Here is a 27,573-nt window from a genome sequence, read left to right on the forward strand (position 1 = left end):
AAAAAGGAAGGAAGGAAAGAAAGGTTGCTTGGAGTCTGGGAAAGTGGTTGCCCTGGTTCCTGTGTTGCTGCAGGTACTGTTCATTCATGTATGAAAATCTAGGGAGGTAATCAGCCAGGAAAAGCACAAGGCTTCCAGGGCACTAGGCAGGCTCAGAATGACTTTTCAGGCAATCTGCATTTGCTGCTAGCTTCCCATCCGTAGGACTTCCTTGTGTGGAGACAACAGTCTGTTTCCCTCTAACTTTCCCCATTACTGGCTTAAATAGAGACCTTTGAGGACTGACCTACAAACACAGGCACAAGGTCTAATACAGTTTCCAACAGAAAATGCATTCTGAGTTGCACACAAGTAGTGTATCAGTAATCTGGAATGCAACCCCATTCATCCATTGGAACACGCCCAGTAGGGGCTTAGGGGAGGGAGGCCCAGGCCCTAAGAAAGGAGAAAGGGAAGACCATTGCTCCCAGGGGCAGTCTGTAAGTTCCATCTCTTCCCATCCCTGCCCTTCCCCATATTTCCTGCACGTTGAACATTAGAAATTGCGTAAAGAGCTCATGGAAATTGATTCAGAAAGCTGGTTTTCTCATCATGCCCTCTTCAGGTGCACTGGGGCAGTGTAAAGAAAAACAGGCTTCTCTTTCCATCACTCACCCACCTAGAGGGGAGGACCGAGGACTGGGTAATATTGGGCCAAGAGGACCCCTGCTCTAGAAGGTGGCCCACACAGGAGGCAGAGATGGTGATGGTTGGGAAACTGCCTTGAGGTAGGACAGAGATGAATTTAACTCAGGCCTGTACCACTTAGCTTTGTGGCTTTGAGCACATTGCTGAACCTTTCAGAGCCTCAGTTTTCACAGCCTGCTTTTTATCTGCAAGACAGATGAATAGTAAATGTGACAACCCTATATAGAGAGCACAGTGTGTGCGTGCTCAGTCCTGTCCGACTCTTTGCGACCCCATGGACTGTAGCCCGCCAGGCTCCTCTGTCCATGGGATTTCCCAGGCAAGAAGATTTGAATGGGTTGCCATCTCCTCCTCCAGGGGATCTTCCCCACCCAGGGATCAAACCCATGCCTCCTGTGTCTCCTGCATTAGCAGGTAGATTTTCTACCACTGCACCACCTACTCAGCAAATGCCATTCATCACAGGCCTGTACACCCAGTTAAGTGTATTTCTGGACTTTGCCCTTAGTTCGTGAAAGACTGATCGCATCTCCCTTCTGGGCTGTAGGGCAGTCAGATACCATACCGCTACCTCAGCTGGTGACTCAGCCCATCACTTTGGGTCACGTCTGCTTTGAAAATTAGATGACTCCACAGCTCCAGAGTGGTTCTCCTCATGTGTGTCTCAGCCATGGTCTCTCATTCCTCTTCTCTGGGGGAAAACCCAAACCCAAAAGTACCTTAACTTTCCCCAGAACATGCTATGGTTCTCTGTTTGCATGTCAAGCTTTACTGATTCTTCAGATTGGTCAGTATGTAGATTTGTATCTGCCGTTTGTGATTGTTAACCTTTCTGGTTCATTCCCATCTACACATCTGTTTCCCCCGCAACTCCTGTTTTTTAAAGTATCAAGCTGTAGCTGGAACAGAACATGTTTCCATTTCTCTAGCTTTTCCTGCTTGAAATGGGAGAAATAATGGACAGCATTTTTTAGATAAATAAATTGGAAACCAGCCTGCGGATTTGAGTTTTTAATTGTGGCAGCCAAATTCTCAGGGTTGAGAATCCAACCTGGCCTCTGTGCCAGGATGCAGGATACTGGCTTGTGAGCTTTTCTTTGTTAAGTGTGGAGAGTTTGGGAGAAAGAAACTTAAGCAGGCCGCTTAAGAGGACGTGCAGGGAAGGCAATGGTTGAGGGCCAGGACTGTGAGTACCTATTCTGCCACTTGGCAGTGACCACCTCAGGCTAGTTTCATAGAGTTATTAGGAGGATTGAGCTAGATAAAGCATTAAAGCACTTAGCCTCGTGCCCATGCCCAGCACATAGTAAGCGCTTGTCTCCCCCACCCCCTGCTGTAGTACATTTTTTTTTAAGAGAAATCTTGCTGATATAAGCACTGCTTATTCTCTCAACTCGCAATCATCAATTGTAGTCATGGAGTTACAGGATGCTGGGCTTTGATTTATGTCTCCATTAGTGGTGATGGATTTAGGTGGGACTGTGCTTTCTCACTTAGTCCCCCTTGTGGTCAAAAGCAGACACGGATGAAGCGATGTGCTGGATAAGAAGCCAATGGGCCAAAGACTTGAATTGTATCTCAGGGCAACTGCCCGGGCCTTGTAAGAGTCAAGTCCACCACATGGCTTCCTTAGTGCCGACCCATCTCATGGCCTCCAAAGCTCCCCCTTGCTCACCTGCCTGTCATCTTATATTCAATCACTTAACAACTATTTACTGAGCACCTATTATGAGTGGGCATTTGTTTTGGCTCTGGAGCTACATGAATAAAACAGGGCCCAATTCCCAGCCCTCACAGAGCTTGCATTCATTTTTGGGAGACAGACTAAGAAAGTAAATTAAGGGACTTCCCTGGAGGTCCGGTGGTTAAGACTCCACACTTCCACTGCAGGGGGTGTGGGTTTGATTCCTGATTGGGGAACTAAGATCCCGCATGCCATGCCGTGTGACCAAAAAAAAAAAAAAAAGAGTAAATTCAGCAGTGTTCAAAGGAGATAAGTACAGTGGAGAAAAATAAAGCAGGGAAAGGAGGAAATGAGGAATGCTGGAAGGCCAGGGTTCTCGCTTTAAGAGGGCCCACGAGGAGCAGAGACTTGAATGAGAGATCTTGGAAGTCCAGGCAGAGGGAGGAGCAAGTTCAAAGTCTCAGAGGCAGGAACCAGGTCAGGAGTGGTGGGGGCCGCAAAGAGGCTTGTGGAGCTGAAGTGTGGTAAGCACGGGGGAGCCAGTGGAGGTCCTGTCAGAGGAGTATCAAGGGGTGCAGGTCAAGTAGGGCCTTGCAGGGTAGGCTGAGAACATTGGCTTTTGTTCTGAAACCTGGAATGTGTAGAAGAATGTTTTTGTTGTTGAATTTTTAAAAAATTTATTTTTAATTGGAAGGGGAGGAGTTTTGAGTAAAGGACTTCGGTTTGAACAGATCACCCCGACTGGGTTGAAAAGACAGCATGGGGGCAAAGCTGGAGGCAAGGAGAGAGAGAGGAGATGGTGGCTTAGCCTAAGTAATACTGCTGGAGATGGCAAAGTGTCTTCTTTGTACTTTTCTGAGATGACTGAGGTTAATTCCCCTCCCCCACAATATTCTGCTCCACTTCTGAAGTTTTCCTGTGTGTATTTTTAAAAACTATTTATTTGGTTGCCTGTGTCTTCGTTGCAGCATGTGAACTCTTGGCTGCAGCATACAGCACTTAGTTACCTGGCCAGGGATCGAACCCCAGCCCACTGTATTGGGAGTGTGGAGTTTTAGTCACTGGATCACCATTGGAAGCCCCCTCTCTGTGTGTCTTATTTGGTGTGTGCAGTGTAGATATTTGATGTTGAAAATTACTTACATCACTAATAGAAGTGGGTTTTTTCTTCCCCCATAAATCATCTCAGGAGGGAGTTAGGACCACTAAAAGGACAACACCATCTCATCATTGATGTAAGAATCTTGTTATTGAATACCACACACACATTTCTCCCACAGATGATGTTTTTACTCATTTAATACTAGGTCCTCTGGCATGATGTCTTATCCAATTTCACCTGCAAAGAGGCATGAGTTCCCTCTAACACCCCACCACCTCCACCCCCATCAACACTTAGAGCACAGGCTTTCAGGGATTTCTTCACTGACTGCCAGTTTCATTTCCTTTTTACCTGTATGTATAAGGCACATGGATAGGTATAGATGTTTGAAAGATGATGATCCCATATAGAAATTGTGCAAATAATGTTTTCACTTTTGAAAAAAAAAAAAAACAAAAAACAAATGGAACTCCCAGGAAGCTAAATCTGCTCAACAACATAATCCGAGAGAGACGTGTGCTCTTGGGTCACAGATTGGCATTCTGGGTCATGTTTAAGGAATCATTGTTAGGACTAGTTTAACTGGCTTCATTCCCATGCAGTGACTCCCAAGGCCTTGGGACAGAATGTCTGATTGACCTGTTGTCTCGGAAGATCAGGCGCAGGATGTGGGTGAGGCTTTGATGGAGACAAAGGAGGTAACAGACCTTATTTCCTCCCATAAGTCTCTTTGAATCTTGATGGACAGACAGTTAACAATACAGGGCAATACAACAAGATACAAGGCAATACAGGACAATACAATAATACAAGATAAATGCGTGGTCAGCACCAATTGTCTGTCAACACACATCAATAATAGACTTGTAGCTTGCCAGGGACGGGGGAGCCTGGTGGGCTGCCGTCTATGGGGTCGCACAGAGTTGGACACGACTGAAGTGACTCAGCAGCAGCAGCAGCAGCAGCTCTTGTTTATACACTTACCCTGATGTGAACTTCTTTTAAAATATCTTTTCTTATTAGCGTGCAATTTGATCCCTATTTTCAGAGCACTGATAAAGGGACGTGGTGTCTCCCCACAGCTCTTCCTTTGGTTGGTTGGCCCTTGCTAAGGAGGCTAAGGTTTGGGACTCCTGCCACTCCCCTGCCTTTCTGTGTGTGAACTGGCCCAGCAGATTTTAAATATGAGTGACATCAACTTGGGGGTTCCATGTAGGAGGCGTGACATAAAGGGAGTCCCCCCAACATTGAGCTTCTGTCATTTTAGCCACTGCAGCTGGTCCTGATTTCTAAATCTTGTAAGTGCCGGCCCCCATTCTTAACAGGCATTCACCTATATGCCATCTATTTAAATATCTGAGTCATCGGCAAAACCAGAGGTGTGAACTACATCCAGACAGTCTTAACCTCTGGTTTGCTCACTTCTTTTCACATGCTTCTGGCGACTGGAAGTCAGAGTAAGATGCTTCCTATTAGTGTAAATAAAAACCCCCTCAGTTTGTTTTAAACATTTGCAGAAACAGTAATACTTACCAATAAAAAGCCACGCCAAGAGGCTCAGAAAAAGCTGCCTGATATAATGGAATGTTTCTCAGTGTGCTAATAAACATGGAGGATTTTCTTTTTTATTCTGGGGCCTTTCTTAAGAGATTTGTTTAAGAGGGTGGAGATCTAAAGTCCAGAATCTTTTAGAATAATATCCAGGAAATGTGAAACCAATTCAGGACTGCCATTCTTTATCATTTCCTGATGGGATATACAGAGTCCCTTATAACATGTTTGCAAATTTCCCATGACCCTTTGTTGAATAGTGGAAGTAAGTATCAGGTGGAACTGCTTGGGCTGCATTCGAAGGGGGTGAGTTTTTCAGCTAGTAAAAGGCTGTATTTGGATAAAGTGGTCTTTATTATGATTTGAGCAGCAGCAGAGCCCTGATTTTCTGTAATAGGCCTATTTCAGGTGTCTCTAATGTGTTCAGACCCAGTTTTTAATTCAGAAATCACTGTGACCCTATTGATCCATTTCTACTACTTTCTGGGTCTCTAGGACATTAGAGAGAGGGTTCAGTCTCCAGCCAGCCAGCTGCATGAGCCAGTCCCCGGCTGGACTCCCCCGGGCTGAGCACAAAGCCCAGCCACACCGGCCCCTGGTAAAAGCTATTGACCAGTGTGGTCTGCTTCCACTTCCGGAGATACACCTCTCCCTCACTGTCACTTCCAGCCTCAGCCCTCACCTGCATCTCGGACTCCCTCCCGAGCTCCAGTCCCACATCCACAGCTGCCTCCTGAACCTGTTACCGCATGGCTTTGGGTCACCTCAAACACCACAGAAAACAGGACCTGGACCATATGGTCTTCAGGTTCCCTGTTGATTTTCAAACTCAGTCTTAACAAGTCAGCATTTAAGAGCATCTCAGTTCTCTATCTTCCCCTTCACAACTTCCCTAGATCTTTTTAATGATACCACTAACCTCCCTGCCATGGAACGTGTGTCCTCTTCTGTACATATACACATTCACCCATGCACATATAAACGTAAAAGTGACAGATCAAAAGGGTTGAATTGGCTAATATACTTGCCTAGAAAGAAATTGTTGTTTGGTCACTAAGTCCGTGTGACCCCGTGGACTTAGCCCACCAGGCTCCTAAATAGCACAATGCATATATCTTATTGCTCTTAAGATGACAGTGTCATCTTCATATAAAAAGTAAAGCTTGTTGATATGCTGGTGACCTTACGCATTCTTGGATGTCTGGGTATAACTACAGTGCATGACCCTCTTTCTCTTTCCCAGCAAGCACTTGTCACCTTGGAAAGCTGGCAGAACAGTCGACTGGCCTTGAATCCAGAAATGAGTTGACCTTCCTGTCCCCACAACTGATGGTTTGTCAGTCACAGGGAGGAACTAATAAACTTCCTGGTGCTTATTTGCCCAGTGGCACATGTAAAAATGCATTTCAGAGAGAATAGGCATGTCAAGTTTGAGATTTGGACTTGTTGTATCAGAGTGTAGTTGTTGGAGGAAGCCCCGGCAATCAGGTTTTCCCACCTCCTGATCTTACTGAAGGGGGAACTGAGGCCCAGAAAGGTTAGGCAATCTGCCCAAAGTCACACGGCTTATTAGTGACAAAACTGCCTCTGAAGTGCTAGTATTATAACCCCAAGTCTAGAGCTCTTGCATTCACCTGCCTTTTAAATATGTTGAATCTCTTTCTGCTGCTCATCTGATATGAGTCCTCAAGCCCACTGAAAAACCCCAATAAATCCTGGTCCTTAGGCTATTTGAACATATTAAACATTTACACAAATAACTCATAATAATAGCTTAAGTTGTAAATATGAGAGCTTCACACTGTTACTTCTTCACACTTAAGAAGTAAACTTCCATCAGCTCATAGGTGGAAGCTGCTGGCTTCTCTGTCTTTCTGATTGCTTTATCCATCTTTCTGAAACCAGGTCAGCAAACTGCAAAGACTTGTTCTCCCCCGCCGTCCTCTCAGCACGCACACACACACACACACACACACACACACACACACACAAACATAAGAATGAACTGAAAGAAGGGTTGGTTGGATACTTTTCCTTTTAAACTCTAACTTCCAAGGACCTGGGTTTGCATTATTGATGATATATATGGAGTTTGTGTGTCAGGCATTTTTTCCTGAGTTACAGAATCATCTGGAATGGGGGAAGAACATTTCCCCATATCTGGGTGTCGTGTAGAGTGAATTAACCTATAAACCTCTGGGATAATTGAATTGTGGCTTTCACTTAAAATGGCTACCTAGCTGAGATTTCTGCCCACAGTTTCTTCTGCCTGTTCATTTCCATTAGTTTTAGATCCTGTGTTTTCTACCCCATATAGCTTCTTAGGGAAGGGTGCGTCTTCTAGATAGCTTGTGTTCAATTTTCTGTTATCTTTTTCCCCTTAATTTCATAATAAATGGCTCATGAGCCTCACCTTCTACATGAGCGTCTTCATATTATCCTAATGATGCCACAAACTCCTATTTAGTGTATTGTATAGTTAAAGAAAAAGAAAATATGTGGGTTTACTCTGTCAAACCCAAACCTAGCACAACCTTTCACGGGCACAAGAGGAGTGGCTACAGTTTAATCAGGAGGTCTGTGGTCTGCATGCAGAAAGGGAGTAGGCTCAAGAAAAAGCCTCTTAATAAAGAAGATGTGGTATATATATGCAATGGAATACTACTCAGCCATAAAAAGAACAAAATAATGCCATTTGCAGCAACACGGATGGACCTAGAGATGGTCATACTAAGTGAAGTCAGTCAGACAGAGGAAGACAAATGTATGATATCACTTACATGTGGAATCTAATAAAAGAGTACAAATGAACTTATCAAAAAAACAGGAATAGAGTCACAGATGCAGAAAATAAACTTATAGTTACTGGGGGTGGGTAAGGGTAGAGGAGAGATAAATTGGGAGATCATATACATGTGGGCATATAAATTGGGATTGACATATGCAATCCTATATAAAAAATAGATAATAAGGACCTACTGTATAGCACAGAGAACTCTACTCAATATTCTGTAATGACCTATATAGGAAAAGAAGCTAAAAAAAGAGTAGATATATGTAGAAGAGACTCACTTCATTGTACACCTGAAATTAACACATTATTGTAAATCAGCTATGCCCCAATAAAAACTTTAAGAATAAAACAATTAAAAAAAACACCTCTGGGTGTGTGAAATGGATGGCACTGCTGTGTCCCTGGCCACTCTCCGAGGATGAGGATGCTGTGAGGAGACTTCCCAGTGTTCGCAGTGCTGATCTGTCAGAAGCAAGGGGGCTCATTCCTCGCTGCTACCCGTTCCCCCTCTGTATCCACTTCGAGATGAACATAAACCTCAGGAAGTCTCTTCCAGAGCATTTCAGACACCCCTTGGTACGGTGACAAACCCATCTATGGTTTTCTTTAGTATAATTTTCAAGTAATGTGATCACACCAAACCTTTTCTAGCTCTGATCTACCTTCTCTGATGCTACCATTACAATTTTCTCAGTCTCCTCACCAAGCCTAAATTAGTAGTAGCAGGAGGTGCTCCGCCCCCCATACATTTTGAGCTGTGTTGCAGGCATGCAGAAAATATTGAGCCACCATGAGATGCTGGGAGTTAAAAAAGACCAAGATTCAGCCTGGCTGCTGCTGGTGGGCACCAGGCCTGCCCTCGTTGTTTGTGGTCGATGCAGGAGCGTGGAAGGTGGCAGGGCCTTCGCCAGACTGTACAGCGTGGTTTTGGCTCTAATCTGTCCCCTCTTTGGCTGCGCTATTGGCTTCTTACAAATTGATTCTTCTGAGAAGGAAGCAAAACTTCCATGAGAAAGCCGAGTCAGTGACATGCTGCTTGATTTCAGAATTTAAGGTCTCTTAAGAGCTGAGACTCAAAATTGCATTGGTGAGCTTTGAACCCACTTATTCACTGCAGCCCAGTGCATAAGAGACAGGTCAAGAGAACCTGTTCTTTACTTTGCACTCTGTGGGTGCTCATCAAGGCACATGTAGGGGTGAGAGTTGCTGTGTGTGTTAGCAGGATCCAAGGAAAGAACATCCGGTGACTTCCCTGGTGGTGCAGTGGTGAAGATGCCACACTTCAATGCAGAGGGCGCAGGTTCAATCCTTGGTCGGGGAATAAGATCCCACATGCCCTGTGGTATGGTCAAAAAAAAAAAAAAAAAGGAAAGAAAGAAAATCCTATAGTATGTTTCTTTTTCTTGCTAAGAAGCATTATTATAGTAGGAAAGACGTAAGTAAGTGCTTGTTTGCTAATTATGGGGCTTCCCAGGCGGTGCAGTGGTAAAGAATCTACCTGCCAATGCAGGAGACACAAGTTCAATCCCTGGATCAGGAAGATCCCATGAAGAAGGAAATGGAAGCCCACTCCAGTATTCTTGCCTGGGAAATCCCATGGACAGAGGCACCTAACAGGCTACAGTCCAAGGGGCCGCAAAGAGTCGGACATGACTGAACACGCACATACGCACACACACGCACACACACGCACGCACACGCACATTGCCTCTTTAGCCCTTTGCTTGTGTTTTTTTCCCTTCAACTACCTGGTGATTTCTTCCAAAGCTCATCCCAAGTCCACCACCACTATTTCTAGCAAATACAGTTTTACTCACTTCAGGGCCCATTTCGACCTGACCCCTTTCCTCCCTTGTCTGCTGCTGCTCTTCTTCTTTCTTCTTAACACTGTTGTGTTTGTTTGTGCCCAGTGGCAGTCTTTAAGAGGTACACTTGGAGGTCTGCAAAAATAGTCCTTTTGCCAAAAAATTAAAAAGAGGATTATTTGTATAATTTACGTTATATGAACATTCTAACAAGTTGATATTATATGAGGAGACATTTTATACTCAAAGCAATGGCTGCATTTGCAGAAATTATTTTTTGAAAGAAAAGGAATAAAAATGTTAATACTGTTTGCCTTAAAATCAGGATTTGTGTTAACTTTGACATACTGCATATAATCTTTGTTAGGTTATTAAATGAACTTCATGAAATCACTGGCCACAGAAGTAAAAGATAATATCAAACTCTTATACTTGGTGAGAAGTATACACTTGCATTAAAGCCATCATGTTCCAATAATAACCGGCAATAATAGTATATAGAATACAGCTATTCAGTGTATGTATGAAGGGTAACTAAATCTTTGGGGGCAGTCATATGAAATCACAGGTGTCTGGATGAGACATATTCATTCAGTCTAAACAATGCCTAATTTAATGGGATTTTTTGTTTTGTTCATTACACTTACATTATTAATATTTACATCTTTAGGCAGTTAATGCCAAAGAGGGAATTAGGGGAGAAAGATTCTCTTTAGTTTCATTTTAAGTTACCTCTCAGTATTTACTTGATGGAAAAGTTTTGTAACTGTTTGGCATGTGAAAGACTCTTTTATAAAGTAGAGGTCTAAGACGCAGAAAAATGAAATGTGTTTGTCAATGAATATTAAGCATTTATTCTGAGTCTGTCACTGTGCTAAGCGTTGAGTAATAAAAGATGGCACTGTCCTTACTACCTACTGTTCACTGCAATCTTACCCTAAGGAGTAGAGTTGAATCTTCTATTTTGATTCTAGTGGACGAAAAGCATTCTGTTTCCCTTTGGATTAGAGTGGCAGAAAAGGTGTTCAAGGGAGGTACTTTCTTTAGCAACCACCAGGTGTCAGTAGAGGACTTGGAACTCTTGACAACAAATGTGTGCTTGGTTTTCCTAACTCACTAAGGCCATCCCTCTTTTGACTTTTCAAAGGCGGTAGACCTCCGTTGGGCCGCTTTCTCCCAAATATTAGTCAAACACTTTCTCCTCAAAATTGTATCACATTCCTTCACCTTATAAAATCAGCACAAATTCCTTGACCTTTTTCTACTTAAAAGATTTTATGTCTGTCTTTCACGGTGATGGTTCTCCAAAGTAGAGGTAGGGGAGATTCACCAAGCTCCTGTTATTTCCACTGATCCCGTTCCCCAAACTGCTGGAGCCCCCTGTTAGCTGATATGGGGAAAGGTGGAGGGTCTGTTCTTTTTCCTGCACAGAGAGACAATCTGATGGTGGAGCTTGATGGCTCTAAACTACAGAAGGAAGTGTCAAGAGAGAAAGTCCTGGAGATCCACTGGTCTAGGTATTTGATTCCTCGTGTAGCCTGTGTTCACTTACAGACGTTAAGGAACGGTATGTTAATTGACAGGGGAAACCTTGGAGAGGCTGGTATTGATTTGTTTCATACAGATTTTCTTCAGTTTCTTATCTTGCCTCCTCACTCTATATTTATCTGTTTATCTATCTACCTATCTGTGCTCGCTTACCTGCTAAGTCATTTCAGTCATGTCCGACTCTTTGCGACCCCATGGACTATAGCCCATCAGGCTCCTCTGTCCGTGGGATTCTCCAGGCAAGAATACTGGAGTGGGTTGCCATTTCCTTCTCCAGGGGATCTTCCTGACCTGGGGATCGAACCCAGGTCTCCTACATTGCAGGCAGATTTTTCTATCCAACTTATTTCACTCCATATAATCATCTCGACTTCCATCCATTAGTTCATTCTTTTTATTATTTTCTCCTCACTTGACAAGTGGTAATAGATTTAGTAAAGTGAAGAATCTGTATGTTTCCATGCCCTCCTTCAGTCCCAACCCAGGGATCAAAGCTGCATCTCCTGGGGAGCACTTGGTGTGGGTCATCAGGGGATAGGGTAGGAGACGGTGCAGAAGGGCTACCTTGGACACTCAGGCCTCTTTTCAAGCCTTATAAGATGTCAGAAGTGGTGGCAGTTGGAGGGATGTCCGTTCAAATGAGCTGCTCAGCTGTTGGTAAACTGAGGGAGAGATGGACTGGGAAGCTGGAGACACAAAGTCAGCAGCTGGCTTCAGTAGCTAAGGCTGCCAGGGTGCGTGACCTGCAGGGATTGGAGAGTCAGACATGGTGCACAGCCCCAAGTCTGTGCCCTGAAGTAAGGGCCCGACTGATGGACGGTTCTGTGGTTTAGTACACTGTGGGGATTTCCTTTGGGCCAATCAGAGCAATTTGACAAATCGTGTTATAGCTAACTCCAGGAACTATTCAGATTCTTCTGTTGTTTTATAGTGAATGAAGTATCACAAATAAGGCAGCACATCAATAGGGATTAAAAAATACTTTCAATGTTTTGCTTCTGTAGAGATTTTTGTCATGATAGTCAAAGAAGGTCACCTTGTTCTTGAAAACATCATGCAGGATATCCTTAAAATATTCCATAAACACATGTGCCATCAAGGTCAGCTGATGTTCTTACTGCAGTCGTGCCCAGCTCTGTGTCGAGCAGCAGCTCTCAGACCAGACCTGTGAAGGTGCTCAGACCTGTATTAGGATGTACTTTTAAACACATCATTGACCTGACCAAGAGATTTTTATAGAAGATAACACCTGTGGCATCAATAATGTGTTGTTGTTTTTCAGTCACTCAGTTGTGTCCAACTCTTTGCAACCCCATGTACTGTAGTCCACCAGGCTCCTCTTTTCTTAGGATTTCCCAGGCAAGAATACTGGAGTGGGTTGCCATTTCCTCCTCTAGGGGATCTTCCCAACCCAGGGATCGAACACACACCACTTGCACTGGCAAGAGGATTCTTTACCACTGAGTTACCAGGGAAGTCCAATAATGTGTTAAGCAGCTTTTTTTTTTTTAAGTTCTTGAATGTTGGCTTGACTTCCAGTTAACATGGTACCTGCCTATGGGATTGTATAAGGGACAGATCTAATTGTCCACAATCAAAGTGTCTTTCCTGTATAATGGCTTTGGCTCATGGGCTCTGGCCTTTCCCAGTGCTTCAGGGACTCCTACAGCAAGTGTCTGCTTGTTCCCCAGAAATTGGAGTCTGCAGATTCTGGCCACGTTGCTCAGTGTCGATTCTCGTGTCTCTCAACAGCAGTCTTACTGTCCCTTCTCCCTCCTGCCCTTTTCAGATCACTGGGGTGATCCTGCTGGCCGTTGGAGTCTGGGGCAAACTTACTCTGGGCACCTACATCTCCCTTATCGCCGAGAACTCCACAAACGCTCCCTATGTGCTCATCGGCACTGGCACCACCATCGTCGTGTTTGGCCTGTTTGGATGCTTTGCCACATGCCGTGGTAGCCCATGGATGCTGAAACTGGTGAGTAGGTCACAGTGGAATACTGCTTCCAGATTCTGTTTTGTAAAAATGCAAATCACGTGAAAGCGAAGTGGCCCTTCTTGAAGCCACAGACGAGACCTTGATATTCATTGACTCTAATTTTAGTTCAGACTCTTACCTAACCTACCCTTTAGTCCCCTAGAGGGACAGACAAGCCCAGACACAGCCTAGCACAAAAAATCCAGTCCTGGTCCCTCGAGGTAGATGATGACAGAGCAGTGGCCAGCAGTTCCAATAAGCCATTTATAGCCATTTATAGCAAGATGCCCTGTTCTAGTTTTGAATTCAGTCTTAGAAATCTCTTGAAGCATGTGATATGCAGCCTTGGTGGGTGAGGCAGTATCTTGAACATAAGCATCCTTTCATGCCCAAGTTCCCAGTGGAGAAATACTTTTCTGCCTCCTTGAGCTTGGCTGTGCTTGGATGCACGGGCATGCTCTCCTCTACATCTGCATCCCCTGGCTCCATGTGGTGGGAGCTGAACTAAGCCAGAGCTTCCCCACTCAGTAGAGGGTTGATATGGGACCAAGTATTGGCTACCCGGACCTGGTAATAGGACAAACACAGCAGTGATGTTTCCCAAAGAGTAAGGCAGGCTGTTGAAAGATGGTTACTGCAAGTCTCAACTTTTTGGTAGACCAGTTGCCTAATTCTCTACTCTCTTGCCCATTAATGTGGAACATTTTCATAGATAAAAGTGATTTCCTGGTGGCTCCAATGGTGAAGAGTCTGCCTGCAATGTAGGAGACCCAGATTCAGTCCCTGGGTTGGGAAGATCCCCTGGAGGAGAGCATGGCAACCCACTCCAGTATTCTTGCCTGGAAAATCCCATGGACAGAGGAGCCTGGTGGGCTACAGTCCATGGGATTGCAGAGTTGGACACATCTGAGTGACTAACACTTTCAATACTTTTCATAGATAAAAGGCTGCAAGGGGCTCTCCTCAAAAGACAACTTTATTTAAAAGGATTTCTCTCAGACTTCTTGTTCTCTGAAAGGGGAGAGTGGAGATTCCGTGAGTGCTGTGTCGCCTGTCCTTTCTTGTTTAGCCCTAGATTGTAGTAACCCTTAATACCGTCTAGTGACAGATATGGGTGTGAAGATGATTCACTCCAAAGGACCCATCTTCCCGGTCTCTTTGTTGACAGCTTCATGGAGCTCGTGCTTGATTTGGCCACTTTCTGCCCTGCAGACCATGTGGGAAGCTGATACCCTGGCCACCACTGATCCTCCAGGTTGGTGGAAAAGCTGTAGTGAGACCATACTGAGGCACTTCTGCTGCTTTTGCCTCACTAGGACCCTGAGTCAGCCTTCACTTCTTGCAGGCACTAGTGTTTCCTTTGGTCTAGGGTTGGTAGTCTTCAACTTTGATCCATGTCTAAGTCACCTGGGCAGCTCTGCCAGGGACCCACCCCCAGCCAATGGAACCAGAATCTATGGTGGTGAGGGTCTGGCCACGTATTTTCTGAAAGCTCTCCAGGCGGTACTATTGCACAGCCAGGGCTGAGACCCTTTTCCTGGGTACAGCGATTAACAAGGGGAGAATTAACTCCAGAGGCAGAGACCTCTGCAGATCCACCTGTCCAGACAAGAAGGGAAGAGACTTGGAGACCTTGACAGGCCCTGACAATAACTGGCTTAAGTCTTGACGGCAAAGATGTAACCTCTTTGGGCCTCTGTCCCCATTTATGAAAGAACACTATGGGACTAAATCACCAAGGTTTCTTCCAGCCTAAAGACTATGACTGAAGCAGAAGAGGGCATGCACCAATGGAACAGTCGTCTCTGGCCTCTTCTGAAGGTGGTTTCACACCACGCTTCCATTTTCTCCTAACACTTGTGAGCTTACTGACAAGCAAGCCTTTTGGGGAGTCGAGAAGTTTGGGGCTGGGGGTTGGTTGGTTCCTGTTCCCTGCTCCGTGTTGTCCTGTGGGCGTACTACATTTTATTTATTCCTCACCACCGCCGTGAAGTGCAGGTTGTATTTTCATATTATGTGATCAAGACTTGGAGGTATGTGTGAGCCTTGTGCAGATTCACACAACTTGTGTTCACAGACCTGGGTTTGGAACCCAGAGAAGCTTCTTTCCAAAGCCAGGACTGTTTGTACTGCAGTATTTTCATTTGGAGAAAACTTGAACCCTACCACCTGAATGTAATGCAGGCTCTCCCCAGTATGCCTTCTGAAGGAGCAACAGCTCTTGTCTGGAAGCTTCCAGAAGCTGAGAACCTCCCAGGGACGCGAAACTGCTGATCTAGCTGAGCAGAGCAGAAGTCATTTGATTAACTGTCTCTCTAGAATTTTACAGTCCTCATTTAACCTCATTAATTGCAAAACAACTAAAAATAACTGTTTTCACTTTATGGAGGCTCAGAGTGGTGGCCTGTTGCCTAACAGTTACTCTACAACATGGCCAGGACTCAAATCCAGGAGGATTTCTGACCACAGAGTCAAAAGTTCTTCCTCCTACCTGCCTCCTAACAATTACTGTCTCACAGTACTGTCTCGTGGAGTCTAGGCCTGGGGTGAGACTCTCCCTAGAGTAAAGGGTGTTTCTAATTGTGCATTGTGCCAAGTTGAGAGAGGAAGTTGTATACATGGAGCCTTCATTTCATTACTGTGTGTTTGGTAGTACCTGTGCATTCAACGTGCAGAGAGACTGGCATTTTAAGGCTGTATTTCCTCCTCCGAATATAGATGCCCCTAGCAGAAAAAAATAATTTATGATCCTGTGCACAGATGTGTATTTTATAAGTAAGCAATATGGCCACGTGCAGGGTACCCAAATTCCAGGGCATCACCAAGGACCATTCCCAACATTCGGGACTGGTGTATTTCATTTCAGGATGAGAAGAAGCAGATTGTAAGACATATGCCTCGTAGGAAAGGAATCAATTCTCTTTCCTTTTATCTGCTTTTCAAAGTCGCAAAAATGGAAAGCCTTAATGTCTCATAAGTACCGTGTAATATCCCTGAACTTGGGCACACATGCTCACGTGCGCGTGCACACACACAGACACACACACATACACACAATCGCCTTGGAAAGTACAAGAAGCATGAAATGTATAAGAAGCAGTGAGGGTTTTCAATGCTTGCAAACATTATTTGTCAGTAGCGTAGCCGATTTGCTTTTCAAAAGGCTATCGAGTCCACAGAACGCAGAGGTAAGAGTCCCATCGCTGCAGGGGCTGCATTCAGGCCGGAGCAAGGAAGTATGTCATGTCGCCTGTGCATATTCCAGCCCTTCTGACAAAAGAAGGGGGTTTGAAGCCACTTCATAGGAGATGTGCTTAAGGAAATGGGAGGGGATGCCCGAAGGGAGAGAAGCAGCTGGGTCCATCCGTGACTGGGTTCTCACACAAAGGGCTGTAGCATAGAAGAGAAGTCGGGCTGGTTCTCGTGTCTCCTGAAGACAGATCCGACTCCAACCAGTGGAAGTTACAAGGAGGCCCACTGTGGCCAAGGGGAAGAAGGCTTTCTAGCAATCGAAATAGTTTAAAAGCTGAATGAGCTGCCAGCAATGGGCAGGTGGTGGGAGTGTTCTCAACTTGCGGACTCCAAGTGACCTTGATGAAGAACGTGGTATAAAGGGCTCACGCCCCCCTCCCCCAGCACACTCTACCTTGAGGAGCCTAACATGAAGAATAGCGGATGAGAAAAGTGAAAGTGTTCGTCACTCAGTCATGTCTGACTCTTTATGACCCCACTGATTGTAGCCCGCCAGGCTCCTCTGTCCGTGGGATTCTCCAGGCAAGAATACTGGAATGGGTGGCCATTTCCTTCTCCAGGGGATCTTCCTGACTCAGGGATTGAACCCAAGTCTCCTGCATTGCAGGCGGATTCTTTGCTATCTGAGCCACAGTAATGGATACTTAGTTGTAAAAAGCCCTTCCAGATTTCTCCTGCTGGAGCCAACCTGGGAGGCCTGATGTTGGTCCCTGGATGCACTGTCCTTGGCCCATGTGCCCCCAAATGCTTCTATGTATTGAATAGACACAAGCTAACATGGAGGGTCGTGTGGGGACATCTGGAGAAGGGGATTTTCCCACTTTTCCACCTAGGGAATAGGACAACTTGTCTAATTCCCTCTGACAAGAAGGAACTTAGTCCAAAGAGGCAGTGTCCTCCCTCCCACCATGTCTGACGGTGTCCGTGTCCACTTGCCTTGCAGTACGCCATGTTTCTGTCCTTGGTGTTTCTGGCTGAGCTCGTGGCTGGCATTTCAGGGTTCGTGTTTCGTCATGAGGTGAGTATACACCAAGTGGAGAACTCAGTTCAAGGGTCTCTGGGGGGAGACTTTTGAAACCTCTTGGAATGTGTAAAGGGTACAGAGAGGCTAGCTGGCATCTCCAGTGATATTTGCTAGTTTCCAAATGCCACCTACTGTGAGCTGAAGTGCCCAGAAAATTCTACATGCAGAAATTTCGCCAAATCTGAAACCTTACTTGTTGACCCTCACTGTTTCTTTATTTAGCTGCGACATAAAAGGATTCTCTGGCTTGTTTTAAAACAGTGACCTTCCATATAGGTTAAATACCTTAAAAGCCTCTGCAGCGAGGCACAAGCGTGTGTCTGTATATCAGGAATTCTCAGAGGGCCAAGGCAAACCAGATGAGTCGTTTGCCAAAGACAAAGTGCTCCATTTCTCCAAAGCAGCCTGTGCTCTCCTGCCTGCTCCCCAGAGTCCCTGTGCGGTGCCCACTGCCCACCGGGGTAAAATCTACACCCCATTGGTGAGGAGCCCTGTGGCTTTGCTTGGTGGTGTGGAGAAAAGGAGAGAAGACAGTCATGATTGAAAACCCCTACAGCTGCACTTTGTTTTCCATTTACATGTAAAATTTGAGACTTCTACAGCTGGTGGAAAATCATTTTGAATCCTGTTTTGTGATCATAACTGCTTGTTTCAAGGATACTGCCAGCTGTCCTGTGTCACGTGTGGCTATCTTTCTACGTACCATTGTTGAGGCTGCTCTAGACAATGTAGAGATGCTAATGCAGAGATGGGATGCTCTCATACGATCTGTAGCCACTGCAGTATCACTTTTCAGATGTATATACTGATGAGAGGTTGGAAAGTGTATATGCTACAATAAATTCTGGTTCTAACCCCCCTCCCCAAATTCATTGTTGTCCCTTCTAAACCAGCGGTCCCCATCATGTTTGGCACCAAGGACTGATTTTTTGGAAGACAATTCTTCCATGGACCGAGGGTAAGGGGGTGTCAGTTTAATAAACTGACACTTATTGTGCAGTTTATTTCTCATCTCATGCTGCCACTGATCTGACCAGAGGCACCAGTCTGCAGCCCAGAGGTTGGGGACCCCTGCTGTAGATAACAGTAAAGATAGAAGCAGCTATACCTGTGTTAGGATGGAAAGAAATAGCAAGAGGGAGGTGAGAAAGACAGCGAGGTGGCATGTTACTGGGGCTCCTGAAGTCTGGCATCAGCTGCTCACAGGCCCTGCCTTTGTGCTTGGCCGAGTCTGGTGAGCCTTCCTTAGGCACTGTCTGTGCCTTTCCCCTACAGCCCTGCTTTCGCCTTTACCAGATATGGCCTCTCAGATGCCCATTTCATGTGGGTGCTGCATCCGAAGTTAGACCCCCCCATTCTTATTCTCAGCTGAAGTAAAACCTGATGAAGTCACAGCCTTGATAGCCCAAAAGGTGCCCCCAGTGCCCGTGTGAATGCCAGGCCCAGCTCCCTCCCAGTGCTGTTGGGACTGGGTTCCATGTAGGGCTTTACCCCTCATGGTTCCTGATATGTAGGACCTGAACCTCCTCAGCTGCCTAGACTCTTTTCACTGGAAAAAAAAAATACAGTGGAAAGGGGTGGCTGGGGGTTGCAACACCACTCTTTGGCCACCAGCAGTGGGCTTCAGTTTGGCAAACACATGATGAGAATAGGTCACAACCTGGCAGTGTTGACTGCGAAGGGTATAGTAAAGGAAATACAATGAGCAGGCAGGGCAGCAGTGGGTGGTTTCTTCATCAGGAGTCCTCAAAATGGCCCAGGCTCAAGCCTGTGTAGACATGCCCTTGCCTAAGAGACAATGCACATGCAATAAAACAAGAGGACACAGCTGGATGTGGCTACCTCCTTGACTTAGGAACTCCCTGTGGAGTTTTTTATCTCTTGTAACTGTCCCACGGGCATAGTGTCCAGTATTTCAGCAAGGATCATGACTTGTTAGAAGAGTCTCCATGTTTAGCCCTAAACTTCCTGCCAGGTAATAATTGTCATTTGCTCTCCTCCAGGCCTGAGTCATTTCACCAATCAGGGGGCAGTTTTTTACCATAAGCGGCGTTGCTTGGTAACACACTCTGATGCTCCGCCTTCAGTAGGTTTCCAGGGAAACAGAACATGAAAGTTAACCCAAGGTCAAATGTGTTCACAGAGGAGAAAGGGTTTGGTTAACCATTTATTAACAAGTAAAGTCCATGTCCTTATAGCCTTTATTTTTTGTTTCAGTGAAGACAGGTAAGCAGAAGCTGGTTTTGCCTCACTCCTGTATGGTAGACCAGGGGTCTGATTTGAGTCAAAACATCAGTCTTTCTGCCTCCCCTTGACCCCTGTACCGCCAATGGCTTGTTCTTTGTCATTCTTCTGAGAAAGGGCAGAAAAAGTCTTAGAAAGAAGGATAGTCATTAACCAATTCAAAGAAAATAACTAAAAAACCATCAGAGCCCCTCTGAATCTGACCACTTTCAGTGGCTCATTTAACTAGGCAGGGTTCCTCTGAATTGGGGGTAATGGAAACAATTTGTTTAAACTCCTGAGCTAATAAACCTCTTGGTGAATTTTCTGAGCTCAGAAAAAGAGCTCTTCTGTCTCAGAAAGCAGGGCATCCCCTCCCTGGCCTACATTTATTCAGAAGAGGCTATTTTGGGGGTATAAATTGGTATAAATCTGTGTCCACCTGGGCCGTAGTAGACTGGAACCCCATCCCTCATTGTCTTCCCTAGATCAAGGACACCTTCCTGAGGACTTACACAGACGCCATGCAGAATTACAATGGCAACGACGAGAGGAGCCGGGCAGTGGACCACGTGCAGCTCAGCGTAAGTTCCAGCTAGGAGGTGGGGCTTGCGACTGTCTTCGAGGTTGGGGGACTTGTGGGCTGCTGGTGACAGGTGACACTGGACCGGCAGTGTTTGTGGCTGATCCCCACTCCCCACCTCTTGGTTCACTTCCCTTTCCAAGAGTGGACATACAGTACTTGTTCAGTGTCCACTAATCCAGGTAATTAGTGTCAAGGAGCACTCCTGTCTGGTTTGCTTTTCATGCATAAGGATGTGAGCATCCCAAGGACAGCAGAGCTAGTTTGCCCTTAAAATTGCTATATGTAAAATAGATAACCAATGGGAATTTGCTGTATGACTCAGGGAACTCATACAGGGGGTCTGAAGTAACCTAGAGGGTGTGATAACATGGGACGTGGGAGGGACGTTCAAGAGGGGAGGGGACATATGTAAACCTATGGCTGATTCAAGTTGATGTTTGGCAGAAACCAATACAATTCTGTAAAGCAATTGTTGTTGTTCAGTCGCTCAGTTGTGTCTGACTCTTTGCGACCCCATGGACTGCAGCACGCCAAGCCTCCCTGTCCATCACCAACTCCCAGAGCCTGCCCAAACTCATGTCCATTGAGTCGGTAATGCCATCCAAACATCTTATCCTCTCTCGTCCCTTCTCCTCCTGCCCTTAATCTTTCCCAGCATCAGGGTCTTTTCTAATCAGTCAGCTCTTCACATCAGGTGGCCAAAGTATTGGAGCTTCAGCATCAGTAAAGCAATTATCCTTCAATTAAAAAATAAATTAAAAAAAAAAACATCTTAAGCCTTGGAAAGGAGGTAGGCAGTGAGTGTGGGACAACCTTACTTTGAGTTGCCTCCCTAAGACCATCCTTCTGGAAATGGTGTCTTGAGGCTGGGCAGAGAATTCAGTTGAGCTGCATTCATGGGCTTGAGGGCTACAGTGGGCATGGGGGTGGGGAGATCTCAGAGAAACTGGGGATCTTGCATGCATGTGAATGGTTTAGGCTGCATGGTGATCTTTACAGAGGATATGAGGAAAGTAGGTGTTTCTTGTCTGGAAACAAACCTGGCTTGTTTCAAGCCTGACTGCCCATCAGGATCACCTTAGAGACGTTCTTATTTTGTATGTTTCTGGTTATTTATTTTGGTAGGATTTCAAATCTACCCAGAAAAATTGCAAGGATAGTACAAGCAGCTGAACACCTTTTCCCCAGATTCACCAACTGATGATATGTTTTGCCCCGTGTGCTTCCCTATCTTCTGTGTCAGCAGTTGGCACATCTTTGCTGTAAAGGGTCAAGCAAGAATTATGTTAGGCTTTGAAGGCCGTGCAGCCCATCACAGCCACTCAGTTCTGCTTTTGGAGCACAAAAGCCTCCCCAGACAACGTGTAACACATAGGCACGTCTGTGTCCCAGTAAAACTTGATTTACAAGACCAGGTGGCTGGCGGGCTGTGGTTTACCCACACCAGCTCTCTTCCTCCATGTGCATCTTTTTCTGCTCTAAACCACTTATGTACCTGTTAGTGCAGATCCTGGGGAGAGCTTTGTAAAAGATTTTTGTCTCAGCTCCCCATCGACCATCTCAATTCAGTTGATCTCTATATCAGTCTCTTTAGCAGCACCCAGTCACACGCTAGCTCATTTTGGTGCTTAGCCAGGCCAGAGAGCACCTCTTTGGCTTTGTGGAGATGCTAAGGAAACCAACACGACATATCATCTAGAACTCACTTCCTTTGCTGAGTTCACATGGGCTGGTCAGTAAGTAGAATTGTTAGCAGTGCCTTAGCACATCTTGGCTCACCAAAGCTGTGCCTGTCGCCTTAGGGCCTGGGCCCATGTTTTTCTTTTAAAAGCTGCAAGGCGCTAAGTGCGGAGACCACAGTGCCTTTGATGTGCCACCCTTAATTCTTTCCCTTTCTCTGTTAACAGCTGAGCTGCTGTGGCGTGCAGAACTATACCAACTGGAGCACCAGCCCCTACTTCCTGGAGCACGGCGTCCCCTCGAGCTGCTGCATGAATGACACCTATTGCAACCCCCAGGATCTGCACAACCTGACTGTTGCCGCCACTAAAGTGAACCAGAAGGTACTCGCTCCCTCCCGACCACTTGGAACTCAGTGGTGAACATCTGCAGAGGGCTTTTTTGTCTCTGTGAAATGATGACAAATAGGTTAGAAATGGTCATCTTGGAGAGAGTCAAGAATCTTTCTCTGTGGTTCTTTCTGGGCAGGGAGAGGCCCTGGGCGCCCCATTTCTGAAGGAGAAAGCTGTGCCTCCGCTTGCCTCGCATTCCTGTCCCTCAGCGAGACTCTCTGAGGCATAGTTAGGAAGGGTTTGCAAGTGGTTCCTGTTAACCCTGATGCTGATGTCAGGGAACACTGCCTTTCTTCTTTTTGGGTGTCTGTCTTCTGCTTAATATACCTTCAAAACATGAAATTGTTCCCAGCTGGGTGCCAGTCCTCAGCGGAAAGAGGGAGTCGAGTTGACAGACAGCATGTGGTTCTGCAAGGAGGGGGGTGGGGCTTGATTTTAGGGACGTCACTGCTATAGGAAAAGAAATCAAGACTTCAATTCGGCTCACTGTCAACATCCTGACTTCTAAAGAAATTAGACAGAGGAAAAAGCTGTCCAAGAGAAATCTGAAAGTTAGTACATAGTAGAAATGAGGGAAATGAAATTTAGGTAGTCAGAGAAAAAGGAAAATCAATTCTGTATTCCACTCTGAGGATATGGCACAGCTGTGTGTGAGGGCCATCTCTATTTTTAAAGATCTAGAGAAATGCCATGTAGGAAATATGTTTTGGTGAAACAAAAGGGAGCAAAACCCTACTGTTGAGTTTACCTATGGTTGCCACCATCAGGTAAATTTTTTCTTTTCTGACTAAGGTCAAGTGAAGATCTTCAAAATCCTATGGGATCTGGGCCAACTACTGAATGATTCACAGAAATCCTTTCAAGATTTGAATGTAGAAAGATGCTTTCTATATTTTACCCATGTAATGTCAATACTTGTAGCAGAAGTGCTACAAGGCATTGTTTCCATTCTAGAAGCTCAATTTGTCATTCTGGGCTTATTATTTTCTGTCAATGTGGGGAGGTAAGATGTTCAGTACAGACAGCTGCTTGTCTGAGCCAAGAGGACATTTGTTCTGACTGGAATTTTTGAAGCCTCCTTCACCTCTTGACAGTGAGGTGACTCCTGGTTTCTTCCTGGACGCCTCCACTAATCCCCTATCTGTCATTATGCTGCCATTGTATGCAGTGCTGAGCTGACCTGGCCCTCAGTGGGTGCTCCAGTGTATAAAAGGCAAGATGTGCTTTATGGCCATAAGATATTGGTACAGCAGAGCCTCAGGAGATCCTTTGCAGATACAGCAGTCATCACTCTTGAGAAAAGCCTTTTTAAAAAAAAAAATTTTTTTTTCACTCAAACTACTTCTTTTGTGAAAGTTGAGGACTTCGAAGTCAGGACCACAGGGTCTGGCATCAGACTGCAGTTAAGTTCTTGCTCAGCCACTTGTTGGTCATGTGATCTTGATCAAGTTACTGCAGCCTCGCTTTTCTCATCTGTAAAATGGAGAGAATAATTCTTGCCCCTTAGGATTGATAGGATTGAATGAGATAAAGTGTCTAAAGCACAGTGTATGGTAGAGAGTAAGGACAAGAACATTTTAGCCGTCATGTTAAATGGCAGCTGTGGTGTCAATGTCATGACAGTGACATCTGTCTTGCACTCTACCACACTGTACCTTTCGTTAGAAATGGTGTAGCAGGTCCTTGGAGCCAGAGTCTTTTGTTTGTATTCAAAAGCAAGTTTAGAGGCAGCTTCTATAGTGCATCTCTCTAATCCTGACAGTGATTTCCAGAAAGAAAGATTGGGGAGCATTTTTTTTCACTTTACTGATAACCTACAAACTCACCTCGCTCTCAGCGCCATCCCCCCAATCCTACTTTACATTTTCCTGAACATCTCAGATACCTTAAAGAGGTACTTTCCCCTCACTTCCTGTTTACTCTCCTATCTGGCTCCCTCTCCGGAGAAAAAGTGAGTGACAACTGAAATTGGCCTAGTTTAAGTTTCATTAGGTATTCTCATTGAACGCCCACTTGAACTTTGAACTTCTCAGACAAATTACTTCCCAGGTCTGAGTCTCTTGACACCTTATCTATAAAAGGTAGGCGAGGGACCTCCCTGGTGGTCCAGTGGTTAAGAATCTGCCTTCCAATGCAGGACACAGGAGTTTGATCCCTGGTTGGGGAACTGAGAGGAACTAAGACCCCACATGCCATGGGGCATCTAAGCCTGCACACCACAACTAAAGACCATGTGCCCCAATGAAGCCAATGGTGCCAAATAAACATATAAATATTTTTTTTAAAGGCGATGCATATGGAGTGGGATAGTCTTGTCCAAATCACTGGAAGAGAGCAGGCAAGAGGTGAGAACAGTTAAGCAGGATGTTTATTGTTTTGAGGACAGTTTTGGTTTTGCTACACACAATGATGAAATGGCCATAGATTCAGTTAGCTCATAGCACTGACCAAGCCCCTCCCACCTAGGAATTTCTTGCCAGTTTTTAAAGCCGCCAGGGCAAGAGGAAGACAGAAAGTTATTCTGAGATGCCTCCTCCCAGAGCCTGCCGCGGAGCAGCCGTCTACTCTTGCTACCGAAAAGCCTGCCACTTCCAGGTGTTTCCCATCAGAGACTCTGTTGATTTAGACTTGCTGAGAGGCTGAGCAAATTACCTGTGCTGTTTCTGGATGTTTCTTAGGACACTTAGCAGGTCTCTGTGGCTGGATCTCACACTAGACAACCAGGCTTTCATTTTAGGACATGAAATGAGATCGTTATGGGCAGATAAGATCGTGGTTTCCCGGAGAATTTAAGGTGGAAGACAAACATGCACTGGGGTTGTGGGATCCAAGCAGTTTGGGCAGAGCTAGGCCAAGTCCTCGGAGAAGGCAATGGCACCCCACTCCAGTACTCTTGCCTGGAAAATCCCATGGATGGAGGGGCCTGGTGGGCTGCAGTCCATGGGGTCGCTAGGAGTTGGACACGACTGAGTGACTTCACTTTATTTTTCACTTTCATGCATTGGAGAAGGAAATGGCAACCCACTGCAGTGTTCTTGCCTGGAGAATCCCAGGGATGGGGGAGCCTGGTGGGCTGCCATCTATGGGGTCGCACAGAGTCGGACACGACTGAAACGACTTAGCAGCAGCAGCAGCAGCTAGGCCAAGTCCTGGGAAATGGGCTTGTGGGTCCACAGAGTGAATGACGAGAAAACACTGGAGACAGAAAGCATTTACTGAAAGCTGGATCTTGTATTGTTGAAAAAACAAAGAAGCTAATCACTTTCATCTTCTCATCTTAACTAACTCTCTTACTGCTATAATTTAATTGGTTCTTTCTTTGGAGTGAAAAGTAGTGGGGGAACTTAGAGAAGAGTGCTTCTCCAACTTTAATGGGCACGTGAAACATCTAGACATATTGTTAACATTCATGAAAAGTTATTAAAAATGAGTGACCCCAGGATCTGATTCTGATTCAGTAGGTCTGGACTGAGGCCTCAGATTCTGCATTTCTAACAAAACCCCCAGGAATACTGCTGCTGCTCAGAGAAAACCCCGCTTTGAGGAGCCAGATTTTAAAGGAATGATTTTGCTACAGTTGTGCTAACACAAAGCCCTTACTTCATTTTTCTGGTTTCTCTTACTGGTTGGAATGGGCTTATCAAAAATAATGTGACTGACTGAATGGAGAAGAAATCATACTTTAGGAAAACATATTCACCTTATGTGTAGAACTGAAGTTCACAGCAACAAAACAAAACAAAACTATTCCAAAAACAAACCGATTCCAAACTATTTTGCAGAGTAAGAAAATAGACCACATGACTTCTCTCTGGTTTCTATTATTGGGCTTGTGCTTCTGTATTTTGAGCTGATGTAACACTGGTGGTCTGAACTTCATCTCTCCACCTCCCCCACATCACTGTGGGGAAGAGATACAGCAGTGAACAATGACCAGCACAGAAGAACACTATCTTAGCTGTTGCCATTTGAGAAAGTGCTATTAGTGCTATTATGAACAGAATATCGACCTCTCTTCTTATTTGACTTCTTAACCTGAACTGACCTCCTTTCTGATACCTGTTGGAAAAGAGTGCGATGTATAATTTCACTAGTAGAAATGAAATTAGTGAGCAAGCTCCTCCTATAAAACTTCCCATGAACAACAATACACTTCCTTTGCCCCCCCGCCCCTGCCCTGGCCTTCAAATTTGCACCAGGTAACCGAGGAGCATAGTTTATTCATTGCATTGAAAACATGTGTCAAAGCACTGCTGCTAAATGAATGCATCTTTCTTTGCAAACAGAATATGAATGCATAAAATATCACTTACTAGAAGATACAGCATTGATGGGATTTTCCTAGGCTCCATGAGAAATGTTAAATCATTACATTTTGAATTAAAAAATGGGAGACATGTTTTTCGTTGTTCTTGTTCTTCAGATATTATTACAATTCAGTGGGCCTTTCTTGATAAACTACAATCCTCTGGACCCTGCTTTTGAAATGAATGTCTTGATTTTTCACAGGCTTCATGCATTCAAGTTTGAAGCCCTTTTCCAGAGAACTGGAAAAAGACCATATTTTCCAAAGCTGAATACATCACTTCAGAAGGCTTGGTTGATTTGGCCCAGTTCCAAAGAAAATCAAAATCAGATCATTTGTTTTAAAGAAACTGAATTTTATCCATTTTAAACTAAACAATTGAAATTGGTAAAATCGGTGTTGGTTTTAATCACAACATGGGCTCTGCCTGCAATGCAGGAGACCCAAGTTCAATCCCTGGGTCAGGAAGAGCCCCTGGAGCAGGAAATGGCAACCCACTCCAGTACTGTTGCCTGGAGAATCCCATGGACAGAGGAGCCTGGCAGGCTACAGTCCATAGAGTTGCAAAAGAGTTGGACGCGACTGAGTACAGCACAGTTGGGCAATGCAGCAGCTTAATCACAACATGCAGAGATTCCACAGGATGGCAAAGGGACACTCACTTCATTTTACAAATGAGGTTATTGACAGAGAGGGAAAGTGACTTGTTCAAGGTCACACAGTAAATCTATGGAAAAGTGACTCTCGAACATAGGTTTTTCCCTACTAAAAAAAAAAGTAGCAGTCTTTGTATGAAGAACCCTAAAGTGCCATAAAGTTGGCAGGCATTCAACCACCTCCTTCTAACCAGATTTCACTTTATCTATGATTTTGTCATTTGTTGTGAAAATGCTAGTAACTGTGTTTATCATGCTGAGCTTTCCTGATCAAGGATGCGGGATGCTTTTTCATCTGTTCAAAG

At 45.1% G+C, this 27,573-nt stretch overlaps 1 protein-coding gene across 2 annotated transcripts in view; it reads left to right on the plus strand.

Annotated features, from left to right (window-relative positions):
• The window catches only part of TSPAN7 (tetraspanin 7), a 131,290-nt gene that overhangs the window by 94,201 nt on the left and 9,516 nt on the right, over positions 1-27,573 (plus strand). For both annotated transcript variants that reach the window (XM_086387684.1, XM_086387683.1), the window contains exons 2-5: positions 12,961-13,149; positions 17,345-17,419; positions 20,137-20,232; positions 22,142-22,297. In XM_086387684.1, the coding sequence (XP_086243810.1) occupies positions 13,138-13,149; positions 17,345-17,419; positions 20,137-20,232; positions 22,142-22,297 (339 nt within the window). In that variant the 5' untranslated portion in view covers positions 12,961-13,137. The remainder of the gene's footprint in view (positions 1-12,960; positions 13,150-17,344; positions 17,420-20,136; positions 20,233-22,141; positions 22,298-27,573) is intronic.

The sequence above is a fragment of the Bos grunniens genome, chromosome X, assembly GCF_055505025.1.
Source record: "Bos grunniens cultivar Pamir isolate PY7600 chromosome X, Bosgru_T2T1.0, whole genome shotgun sequence".
NCBI classification, from domain to species: domain Eukaryota; kingdom Metazoa; phylum Chordata; class Mammalia; order Artiodactyla; family Bovidae; genus Bos; species Bos grunniens.